This window comes from Protopterus annectens, chromosome 1.part0 (assembly GCF_019279795.1).
Source record: "Protopterus annectens isolate FY-2018-M chromosome 1.part0, PAN1.0, whole genome shotgun sequence".
In the NCBI taxonomy this organism is placed as follows: domain Eukaryota; kingdom Metazoa; phylum Chordata; order Ceratodontiformes; family Protopteridae; genus Protopterus; species Protopterus annectens.
Window position 1 is genome coordinate 371,052,391 of NC_056725.1, and position 12,376 is coordinate 371,064,766.

Consider the following 12,376-nt stretch of genomic DNA (forward strand, 5'->3'; position numbering starts at 1 on the left):
ATTTAACCCCTCACTGTCTAACTTCTCCACAACTCATCGTCAATATTTACTATCAATTGAGCCTTAAAATAACTATCCTGAAAAGGAAAGAGTTATTAAATAAACAATTTTTTTTAAATGGAAGCCCCCACCCCCACTCCTCACCCCAAAGAACAGCACAAGCCAACAGCCTATCCTCAAAAGCCTGAGAGAAGCATAATCTTTGGCAGCAGGAAAGCTCTGAAGAGCTTGGTGTCCAGACCTGTCTTTCTAGTCATCTCAGCTTGAGAAGACTGATGGTTTGGGCACGTGAAAGGTACCCTGAACCTATGGAAGTTGTCCATCTGTTATATCCTACGCAGCACATAACCCCATACAGCTAATGCTACTGCAGCAGTGATCAATATGATGAACATCACCCATTTACCTTAAAAGATGCATCTCACCCTTCAAATGCCACGACAGTCAGAAGAAAGATCATGTCAGACATAATATCCCAAATAAAAGCTAAAGAGTAGGTTTTGGTCATTTACAAGGAATTAACCAACTTAGAGGTCACAAAAACAAAGTTTCCTCAGGCAGTCTTCTATTCTGTTGAAGTAAAATACAATTCTGAGAAATCCACTACTAGGAAATAAATAACCATAAACATTGGCAAATTTGCTTAGATCTTATCCTAGCAGATGCAGGCTTCTAAAAGTGTTCAGCAGGACAAAGACCTAATACAAAATGTCCCTGCATGTGGCATCTGAGCATCAAAAGGCAGTGAGCTTGAAGTTTTCCATTATTTACTTAGAGCTTGTTCTTCTTCATAAAACCACGACTGTCATTCTGAAAAGCATACAGAGCTATTGTGGATCTGTGTCTGATGGGTCTAACCCAACATTCGTAAATACCTTAGGATAACTTTTTAGCTGTCTCCATATCTACCATATGTACTTTTCCAGTATTTTCTTCATGGTCTGGAAGATTAAAAAATATATTTCCTTCTTCATGGAATGTACCTCAGAATGAATGACTAAATTGCCAGTCTTCTTTTTCAATCCTAGTAGTATTGAACACCCCCCCCCACACACACACACACACACCCCACACACACACACACACACCCCACACACACACACACACACACACACACACACACACACACACACACACACACACACACCCCACACACACACACACACACACACACACACACACACACACACACACACACACACACACACACACACACACACACACACAATCAGCCAAGATATTTTCTGGCTGTTGTAGATCACATTTTTGACAGCCTTTTATTAACTCATTACCCCTGGACATTCTAGATTTGCAAGTGATCCAATGCAAAGAACTAGACCCTTTTCAGGTCTGAAGTCTACATAGACAAGCTCAACTCTCTGCTTATTAACAGCCGACTCAAAGCATACTAGTATGTCTGCAGGAAGTGAATTTAGATGAACTTCAGAAAAGCAAATGCCCCATGCGATAGAGATGAAGGCTTAACCATGACCCAGATGACCACAGCTCTATTAGTATCTCAAGCACTTTCCTGAGGAACAGGGAAGCAGTACACTGTGTTGCACTGCTAAGGCAGAAGCAGCTATTGGGGTGTGGTACAGCTACATGTTGTACATAAGCCAGGGAGACATGCACAGGTGTGTGGAAGCCTGCAGGATACCCTTTCAGAGCAGCAGCCAGCAGCAGCATATACGAGAGTCACAGGTCTCCATAGGGAGGGGGTACTTCAGATGGTAACTGCATGGCTACAGAACAGCCCACTTCTTAAGTCCTGCCTCTCACTTCCAGTGGAACAAATGGGTAAACAAAACTCTGATTCTAAGTAGGAAACAAATGGACTATAGGACTCTTGCTCTGATAAAAAAAAATCTGATTCTTGGACCTAAGTAAGGAACAAATGGGAAAAATGGAAGAAGAAAGTGGTATAAGCCATGATGGCTGGCATTTCTTGCTCTGCTTACAAGTTTGGCCCTGGCTGGCTCCTCTCCTCATCAACAGATTTAAAACAATGACTATTGCAAGTACCCTGGACTATGGTTAGAACCCCCTTCTCCAATTCAGTATTTTTCCCCCAAAATGCACACAAAAAGATAAGTAAACTGAATGGTCATATAAAACCAGCTGCAAACCATCTGACACTGGTAAAGATGCTCTCTGTCACCTATATCCAAAAGCTTCAAACCATTCTGAGTCATATGTGCAGACTAAACCAGAGCTTCAAACCATTCTGAGTCATATGTGGAGACTAAACCAGAATTCACTAAGTAATGACTGATAGTCCCTCAACATGGACAAGGTCAACTGGCTGTCTGTTTATGGGCAATATTCTCCACTCCCAGGGACATTACATTTAAACTGATCTCTCCCACACCCAGTATATGCACTCACACCAGCATGTAGGCTTTGGTCCTATTTCACTTAACTGCTGGCACAATCTGGGACTGTAGCCCCAGCCTTGTCTCTTCCATCTCAAAAGGAAGGTGGTGGTACTAAGCACAACAAAACTTGCAGAAACACTTCGGGCATTCATGCATTTCATTAATGCTGTAACTAAAACTTTACCTCATGACCTAAAATTGACACTATAGCATCACCTTTCTATCTGTTTTCACTTTATCTTGAGTTTATTTAGCCTCATTTTCAGATGCAGAGCTACTCTCAGGCACTGTTTATGGTGAAACTGATTGTGACAAAAAGACAAAGACAATGGCGAACTGAAATTTAGCCAAATATATTAATGGTATACAAATAGTATAAAATAGGGCTCCACGGTAGGAGGGGGAAGCCCTTCTTCACCTCTGTGTAGAACACTACACTTCTCACATCTGAGACTTAAAGTCAATACAAGATGACAGAGATTCTGTAAAGAAGGAAGATACATTCCCAAGGTTGTGTGACATTACAGTGGTAATTATGGAAGTAGACATGTGATATGACACAGCATCAATAGACGTCCAAAAATTTTGGAACAGTATTTTTCATGAGTATAATTCTGCATTTTTTTTTTACTTTGAAATGAAGTTTTATGTTAAGCACTAGACTGGACCAACTGTTACACATCTCGTGTCCACTCCTAATTTTACACTCATTATTAGGATTTTAATCCTAAGAGAGACAATTACTTTATATTCTACTCTGAATAAATGTCAAGTACCTTTATTAAATTTGTCTTGATGCCTTTCAGTGACCTGTCCCCACCAACCCTACTGATTCATTCTGCATGGCAGTTCACCTTATGATGAGTGTTACTTGTTCCTTCCTAATATTTCTTTTTGTATATTACCTACCAGCTATGCTCTGATTATGACTATTTTCTGCATTATCTGTCATTTTCATTTTGGCTATTTTATCATCAACTTTGTGCAGTCATCTTGTTAACAATAAGTCCTTAGACAAGCCTGTTAAGACAGCCATTTGTAAAACTGACACACGTGTCCAACTGGACAGTGTAAAACTGTATTACTACTCCATTTTGCTCTGCTTGCTCATCACCATGGAGCTGAAGCCCACCTCTGACTGATTTGCCTGCATTACGAGACCTGCCAAAAGTTGTGCATATTTTGTCAATAAAGTTGCCCAAATGGGCAGAGGTCCATTTTCAGTGGGGACCAGCCAACACTATCTAATAAGTGACTTTCACAAACACAGCAGGCAAATGGAGACTAGAGGAAGCAAATCCAAGATTATCTGATGAAGCTCGGCAGCTGCTCACAGCCTTAATCTTGTGAACTGAACTGCCAGATGTAGGCAATGGCACCTGACTGAGCTATCACATACATTGTACTGTACTGCTGAGTAATGCAACTGTCCTGAAGATAGAGGACTTACTCAATGGAAGTGTGGGAGCGAAAAGCACAGAGCACTGCAAATGGAAAAAAGACAAAAACTTTGCAACTTTTTTCACTTCAGAAATGTGTGCACAACACACTAAAAAAATCTCTGTATCCTGTTACACCAAACAAATGTTATTCCTTGATGGAACAGCATCTGGTTTTCACACACCACTATGCAGCCATACTGACCTGCATCATTTCAGAGGAGGCAGTTTAAACACTCTTTGCTGGTTGGAAATCGGGCCAAATTCTGCACGCCTTTCTTTGACATGCACAAATGAAACGTAAAAAATAACACTACATGTAAATAACACAGCATGTAATTCTGTAATGCATCACATAAAACAGGTCACAATGTCGACTACAGTTTTACAACACACTTCAAAGCTTTCAACATTTTAATCTTATACTAAATTACAAGGGTACAGTGCAACTAAGAACATGCCTATAAAGTGAACAAAAAACAAAACCATCAGACGCATTATTCAACACTGCCTGGGATTTATGCATGAGCAACAATATATGTGAAATGTGTAATAAGAAAATAAATTCTACCTGTTTCAGTCATACAAAAAAGGATACTGAGCAAGCGCAGTGCAGCTGCACACATAATACATGGCTCTACAGTCACATATAGCACTGTTCTTTTCACTACATCATGCCAGTCTCGCTCATTCAAACGGCACCATGCAAGGACCTGATCGATTGCTACCATTTCAGCATGTCGAGTCGCCTATTGTCAAGATGATAAAAATGATCATTAGCTGCTTTTAACATATTTTCACACTTTTCTAATGTTTTCTTTTTTGTTTTATATTCAAACTACATAAACAAGTACATTTAATAAACCTGGGCATTAACCAAAACCTTACATACTGATGCACTTTGGTTAGAAAGGACTCGGGTCAGTGGCAGTGACAACTGGAAGAACAGCTAACTACACAACAGTAACAATGCAAGCACTTGTACTCTTAATAAACACAGAAGTTAATTTAAATAATTTTGGTTTCCTAGAAAACAGGATTAGAATCACAGTGTGGTCAGGCAGGAGAAATTTCAAATGGAAACTGGTAGAAACAGAAACACAGCAAGCTACTAGAGACATCTACTGCAACTATAGCAAGCAATTTCATTATTGTAAGAGAAAACCGAACTCAGTCATTCAAAAAATATCCTTGTTTAATTTTACTAATGGAAGCTATGATGAAATGAAAGGCATACTTAGAAAAACAAATTAGGATGCTATCGTCAATGACCTCATTTCATCTGCTCAGAATATTATAAATGAATTCTAAGATGTCACTAACTTCTATAATCAGGAAAAAATACTGGTAGGACAACAATGTAATGGTAAATTCAACAAAAATCCTTCTGGTGGAATCACAAAATTAATAGTTTCCAATACAATAAAGTGCTACTACTTGGATTTCAAAAATCCTCAAATAGAAATCTAGATTTAAAAAGTACAGAAACTATTTTGTTTCTCTCCGATTTTCCAGACATACGTAAAAACTCAGGGTTGGTCTCAATGAAAAAAAAAAGGAATAAGAAGTATTCTATAAATGCATTAGCAACTTTAACACATGTTCTTCCTGTGTCAATGTCGCGTTCTCTCCCATCTCTCAAAAACACACTGGATATTTCCACTTCAAGGATCCCCTTAAGAAGTATGTGAAGAGTGCACAAACGAAAAAAATAGAGTCACAGGCAGCAGCACAGACTCTAGTAGGTGCTTATCAGGGGAAGAATTGTGTAGACTAACCACTTTAGGCACTGACTGGTGTGCAATATCCTTTGGTGGCTAAAAGAACACAGATCACATACTAGGTGCCATGTCAGTGTTAGCCATGTAATGGTATAAAAACTGGCCACAAGTGATTTGGTCACACTGAATAAGGTCGCTAAAAACAGCTATGGTTACTTGTCAAATCTTCAATCCACTTATAACTGACCTAATCAGACCTGTGCCAGAGGATCTACAGGTGGGAGGGGTCCATGTGCCCTTAAAGTACAGAGTAGGGTTGCCGTAAAACCCAGCAGTCCTGGGTTAACAAACTGATTGGCCGGTCTTTAAATGCCCAATCTGGGTTAGCTCTGTTGACCGAAAGCTGGACATAAAGCAATGAAAGTGCCAAAACATAGCTAAGGACTGCTACACTGAATACAAGTTCACGGATGGGCTACAGACTGGAAGTAGAGGTCATGATGGGAAGGAGGAGACTGGGCATCCTGTACATCCAGGAACTAACATTTGTGTTACCCTAATGGAGCTGGTGCTAACCAACAATTTTACTTTGTGGGATGGAATTTTAAACAGATTATAGGTGTAACTATGGGTGCAGCAGGCAGGCCCTTATTTGCAAATATAGTGATGGTAGAGTGGAAAACGAAATTTGTTTTTAATAGCCTGTTTGTTACTTCAAGGATTTTGTACACTAGATTTTTAAGAGTTTACATGTATGTTTTTGGAAGGATGACTATGAAAAAATGCCTTCATTTACTGAATATATACAAATTTTTTTATCTTTTTCACAAAGTGTCACTCTGCATAAATTTTCTTACTTGGATGTACATATTAAGAACCATGTATGAGCACTGATGTCATGTATTTATCGTAAACCCACTTATTTCAACGCATTTTACACTTCAGCCCACATGGTTTCTGCATTCGACAAATTAATTTCAGAGTGTAATAATTTATAGGTTATGTTTCAGAAGAGGGTATCCCATTAATTTTATCCACCGTATAATGGATGATGTGGTGACTAAGAGACGAAATGGAATACATGTTCCACTGTTGAAAGTGAAGTCGAACTCTACAGAATTATTAAATGAAATACAGATTTCTCCTCTAGATATAGGTGAGAATGGAAATGGGAAACAAATATGTAATAAGGCACACCACATATGTTACTTCTTACACTAATAACAGCAGGGTACTTGAAGGCATATTAGATAAAAAAAAATTGGGCGTTATCAGCGCACTCTCATATTTTGAATATTTTAGGACCAAGACTGAAAATTACATACAAGAAGGGACTGAATTTCAAGAATTTGAGAATTTACCTGTCAGCACCACTACTTCTGCGGCTCATATGGTGTCTAGTTGTGGCTGCTGTAAATATTGAAAATGTGTATAATGGCGAGGCCATTACCACTCAGCAGAACTGCATTAACATCAAGGGAAACTTTAATTGCAACACTTTTGGCATTGTTTACTTAGCGGTTTGCCAACAATACTCTGCATTTTATGTAGGCAAAACAGACAGAAACTGAAGGAACGCATACAAGAACATTTATACAATATTAAAAATAAGAGAAATACTAATGCCTTGTATAAACACATTGAACAAAATTCAGGGCACACTTATGTTCCTTGCTGTAGAATAAATGATACTTTGTCCTAGAGGTGGTCTTCTTGGGCTTATTATCAGAAAAGAGGGAGCTTTAGGAAGAATTGTTTTTAAATGCTTACACACCACCTGGTTTCAAAGAAATGGTTTCCATCTCTTGTCTACTCAAATTAAAAGGCATACAATAGACAATATGGAAACAAATTCTTATATAAGAATTTTTATGGAAGGGCTATGTACAAGCAAAGTACAGTTGTGTACCTACCATAAATGTAGATGTTAGAGTGTATTCACTGTTGCAGTCATTACTCTTGGGTTATCCTGCTGGCAGGCTACCCGCAGTCGGCCTGAATTCCAAAGTCTAGGTCCGGCGTCGGTTGCTGTCTCCCCCTCCTTGACGTCAGTGCGCCAGGGGTATAAAAGATGCAGCCGACGCCATTTTCTTCAGTTTTTCTTGCCCCAGATGTCAGGTGCCCCCAAACAGGAAGGCTGAAAGGTATACCAATAAAGCATGCATGCACAAAAAATAAACATTCTCTTCATCTATAAGCAAATACACCACATAGGCTGTATAGAATAGAGAAGTATAGATAAGTCCCAGCAAAGAAAAGGGGGATGGTGGATGGGTAACCTGGACTGCAACAGTGAATAAACTCGAACATCTACATTTATGGTAGGTACACAACTTACTATGTTCGTGTTTCACTGTTGCAGTCATTACTCTTGGGTTGAATCCCAAAGCTGAGGATGGGTGGCTGGACTAAATAGGATTAGGAGAGGCTATGAGGCTCTGCAGAACTGCAGTGGCGAAGCCTGCTCTAGAATGACAGTAAAGAGGTAAGTGGTAGTGCTTTGTAAAGGTGTGCACTGAACTCCAAGTTGCAGCCTCTAATATGTCTTTGGTTGGTACTCCTCTGAGGAAAGCTGCTGAAGTGGTTGCTGCTCTGGTAGAATGAGGCCTAATGCCCCTAGGAACTGATTTGCCATGTTGAGAATAGCAGAAACGGATGCAACGGCCTATCCATTTAGATATAGTCTGTTTAGAGATAGCCTTTCCTTGTGACCCTGAAGCATATGACACTAACAGTTGCTCAGTCTTCCTGAAAGCTTTAGTTCTGTCCAAGTAGAAGCGTAGCTGTCTGTGTATGTCCAAAGAATGCAGAATTTTCTCACCCTTGTTCTGTGGGTTTGGATAAAAAGGTAGGCAAGTGAATGGTTTGGTTGAGGGCCACACTGGACACCACCTTAGGTATAAATGCTGGGTTTGTCCTTACAGAAACCCTGTCTGGATGAAAAATGATAAAGGGTTCCACAGCCATGAATGCTTGTAACTCCGAGACTCGTCTTGCAGAGGTTATTGATAGGAACAGAGCTGTTTTCCAGGATAAGAATTTTATATCCGCTGTTGAAGCTGGCTCAAAAGGAGGCAGAGTGAGTTTTTCCAAGACATAATTGAGGTCCCATGCGGGAATTGGTGCCCTCTCCTTGGAGGCCTCATTTTCTGGCCTCTCTGAGGTACTGCCTTAGTAAAGGATGAGAAAAGATAGGTGGTTCCGTATTGTAATGGGCTGAAATGGCAGAGGCATGAATCTTAATTGATGAGAAAGAAAGGCCTTTGTCCAGCATCGCAGTTAGGTATTGTAAAATCTGAGGGATATTTGGTACATACGTGTCAATGCCTTGTTCCTGGTTCCAAGCACAGAATCTCTTCCATTTTTCTGCATAAGATTTTCTGGTACTGGGCCCTCCTGGCCTCCAGGCCTCTAATATAACATCCATAACAGCTTTAGAAAGAGGATTGCTCTGAATGGCTACAGTATCTGCTATGCTGCCAGATTTAAGGTCCTGAGTTGGCTGTGCAGGATCTGATTGTTTTGTTGGGTCAGCAAGTGAGAAGTTTGAGGCAATATCCATGCTGGACCTTGAGACAAGCTCTTTAGGATTGGGTACCAGTGCTGGCGTGGCCAGTCTGGTGCAATCAGTATCATTTTTGGCTTCTCTTGTCTGACCTTTAGGAGTACCCTGGGAAGGAGAGGCAGTGGAGGAAAGGCATATACTGTTTGATTTTTCCAGCTGAAGGATAGGGCGTCCACTTTCCATGCTTGCATGTGAAAACTCCTTGTGCAAAATCTCTGTAATTGGTAGTTGTGAGGGGAGGCAAATAGATCTATGTCTGGGCGTCCCCATTTCCTTGTCATCATGCTGAAGACTTGTGGATCCAGTTTCCACTCGTGGGGATCCATGAGGTTTCTGCTTAGTTCGTCTGCCAGAGTATTTGTTTTTCTTGGCAGGAATTGTGCTTGCAGGTGAACTTGATAAGTCAATGCTGTGCGCCAAAAGGTCATTGCTTGTCTGCAGAGGGGATAGGAATGTGTACCTCCCTGCTTGTTTATGTACCACATAACCATAGTATTGTCTGTCTTTACCAGTACCTGTCCTGGATGAAGCAGATCCTTGAAGGCTGTCAGGGCATTCTGAACAGCTAGCATCTCTTTTTTGATTGATGTGAAGATGCATCTGGCTTGCAGGCCATGTGCCCTGAATACATTTTCCTGCCATATGAGCAACCCAGGCATAATCTGATGCATCCATTGTCAGTGTCTGCTGGCTGTGGGTAAAGTGAATGGCAGACCCTTGTTGTGGCGACAGGCCTCTGCCCACCATCAAAACTCCTGTTGCAGGCAGGGAATGAGGGTAATTACTGTCTCCAGGTTGCAGCAATGCTGAGTCCAAACACTTTTTAGATACCACTGTCATTTCCTCATATGCAGTCTGGCATATGGAATTAGTAGAATGCAGGATGCCATGAAACCCAAGGCCTGCAGGATTTTCCTTGCAGTTAACTGGGTTTTTGTTGCCAAATTTTTGAAGTAATAAGTCAGTTGCTTTTGTTTGTCTGGCGTGAGATAAGCCATCTGGGCAGTCGTATTTAAGCGTGCATCCAGGAATATTATCTCTTGAGAGGGTACTAGTTTTGATTTCTTTTCGTTTACTGTGTACCCTAGGCAAATTAGTAATCTTTTTATAAACGCCAGGTGCTGTAGAAGAATGTCTTTGTTCTCTGCTTGAATAAGGCAGTCGTCCAAGTAGGGGTATATTTTAATTCCTCTTTGCCTGCAGAATGCAATTACTGGTGCCAGGCATTTTGTGAAGACCCTGGGGGCAGTAGATAAGCCAAACGGCAGTGCAGAGAATTTGTAGTGCATTGATCCAGCTATGAATCTGAGGTATCTACTGCAAGACTGTCTGATTGGGACATGCAGGTATGCCTCTTTTAGGTCCAAAGTTACCAGCCAAGCCTTCTTGCCCAGCATGGGCAGTAGCTGCTGTAGAGTCAACATCTTGAATTTTGGAACCTCCAGAAACGTGTTTAGAATAGACAGGTCCAGTATTGGTCTCCAGGTTTTGTCCTTTCTGGGTACTAGGAAAAGTCTGGAATAAAATCCTTGCCCCTGCTCTTGCTGTGGTACTAGTTGAATGGCCCTCATGTCCATGAGGGCTATAATTTGCTTTTGTGCCTCTGCCCATTGATTGTGTGGCAGGTCTGGCATGCCTTTTGCCCTTGGTAGGGTGTGAAAATGGAACCTGTAGCCTTGGGACACTATGTTCAAGACCCATTTGTCTTGGGTAACCTTTTGCCAATTTGATGAAAAAAGTGCTAGTTTTCCCCCTAAGGGGGCTGCCAAAAGGAAAATAAGGTTGTGATTTGTCTTCTCCGCTTTTGGAGGTAGGAGCACCCCATTGTTTAGGTCTGTATGAGCCTTGGGGCTGAAATCTGCCTCTGGGACATCTGTATCTGCCTCTTTGTGGTTTGTCTGACACTGGAAAGGACCAATTTTTAGAAGGCCAGTTCCTGCTAAACCTGGGTGGCTGTACCTGTAAGAAATAGATTTCGCTTTATTCTCCATTTTCAACACCTCCTCTGCTTTAGCACCAAACAAAGTATCATGATGTAATGGGGCATCTAATAATTTGGCTTTAACATGATCAGGCAGATTTTGTTCCTTTAACCAAGCATGCCTTCTAATAACAGAACCTGTAACAGCGGCCCTGCAAGAGGCCTCCAGTGAATCATAACCACATTGCAAAGTATGCTCTCCCACTTGCTCAGCTGCATGCAATAAATCCTGCAATTCCTTGTCCTCTGAACATTCAGTATTTGTCAACATTTTCTGTTTAAGCAGAGACATTAAGTACTGCTGATATTTAAGCATATGAAATTGACAATTCAAAGCCCTTACAGCCAAGGTAACAGAAGTGTAAACTTTTTTCCCCCATCTGTCCAGTGCCCTAGAATCCCTATCAGAGGGGACAGGGGACAGGGTTTTTTGCAGTGGAAGCTTTGACCCCCTTGGGACCCTGAGATATAGTTTCTGGGTCAGCAGCGGGGTTCTTATATAGAAATTTATGAGAATCCGGGACCCTGTAGTATCTGTCTGGTTTAGCAGGTGCAGGGGGTAAAGAGTCAGGGGGACAGGCCGGACTCTGAAAATACATCTACAATATCTAGAACAGGTGGAATAGCAAGGGGTCTGTGCTGTGGAAGCAAAAGAAAGTCTCTGAGCCTTTTCTTAGATTCAGAGTAATCCTGGCTCTCCCAGTGGAAATACTCCCTCATGGTATGCAGGGTTTCCCCAAAAGAATAATCCTCAGGAGGAGAGGCTAAAGGAATGGATTCTTCAGCATCAGAATCCTCATAGGGAGGCAAAGAATAATCCTGTTCAGAAGAGGAATCAGAGAATATAGAAACCTGATCAGATGAATCATATTCAGTGTCTTGCCTAGGCCTCTTATCAGGAGGGGTATGGGAACCCCTGATCAAAGTAATTAGGTCTTCGGCCATTTTAAGCATCTATTTTTTAGGCATGGTAGTCTGAGTTGGAGAATGCTGTACTTGTTTCTTTATCTTTAGAGCTGCTTTAGCCTTGGCTGAAGCTGGTTTAACATATAACTGAGTAGGTCTGAAAACACCCTCAGAAGCCGATGCCTGCTCAGCGGCTCCAGACCCATCTGAGGGAATGATTTCCGAGTGTCCAATACCTTGAGTATCCAGAGGCCCAGTCGGCTCCACGTGGGAGTCGGAAGCGGCCAGTGGCTCTGAGGTAGCGGGCGCCAGGGGCTGTGAAAGTGCCTCACTGAGAACCGGCAACTGGTCTAACAGAGGCTTCGTCGCCGGTTTTGGACCTCGGA

General features: G+C 41.5%; 1 protein-coding gene across 5 annotated transcripts in view; it reads right to left on the bottom strand.

Annotated features, from left to right (window-relative positions):
• The window catches only part of ADAT2 (adenosine deaminase tRNA specific 2), a 649,106-nt gene that overhangs the window by 406,751 nt on the left and 229,979 nt on the right, over positions 1–12,376 (bottom strand). For 4 of the 5 annotated variants that reach the window (XM_044060135.1, XM_044060143.1, XM_044060153.1 and 1 more), the window contains exon 3: positions 4,389–4,566. In XM_044060135.1, coding sequence (XP_043916070.1) covers positions 4,389–4,566 — 178 coding nt within the window. The remainder of the gene's footprint in view (positions 1–4,388; positions 4,567–12,376) is intronic. The other variant, XM_044060149.1, reaches the window with a different exon arrangement.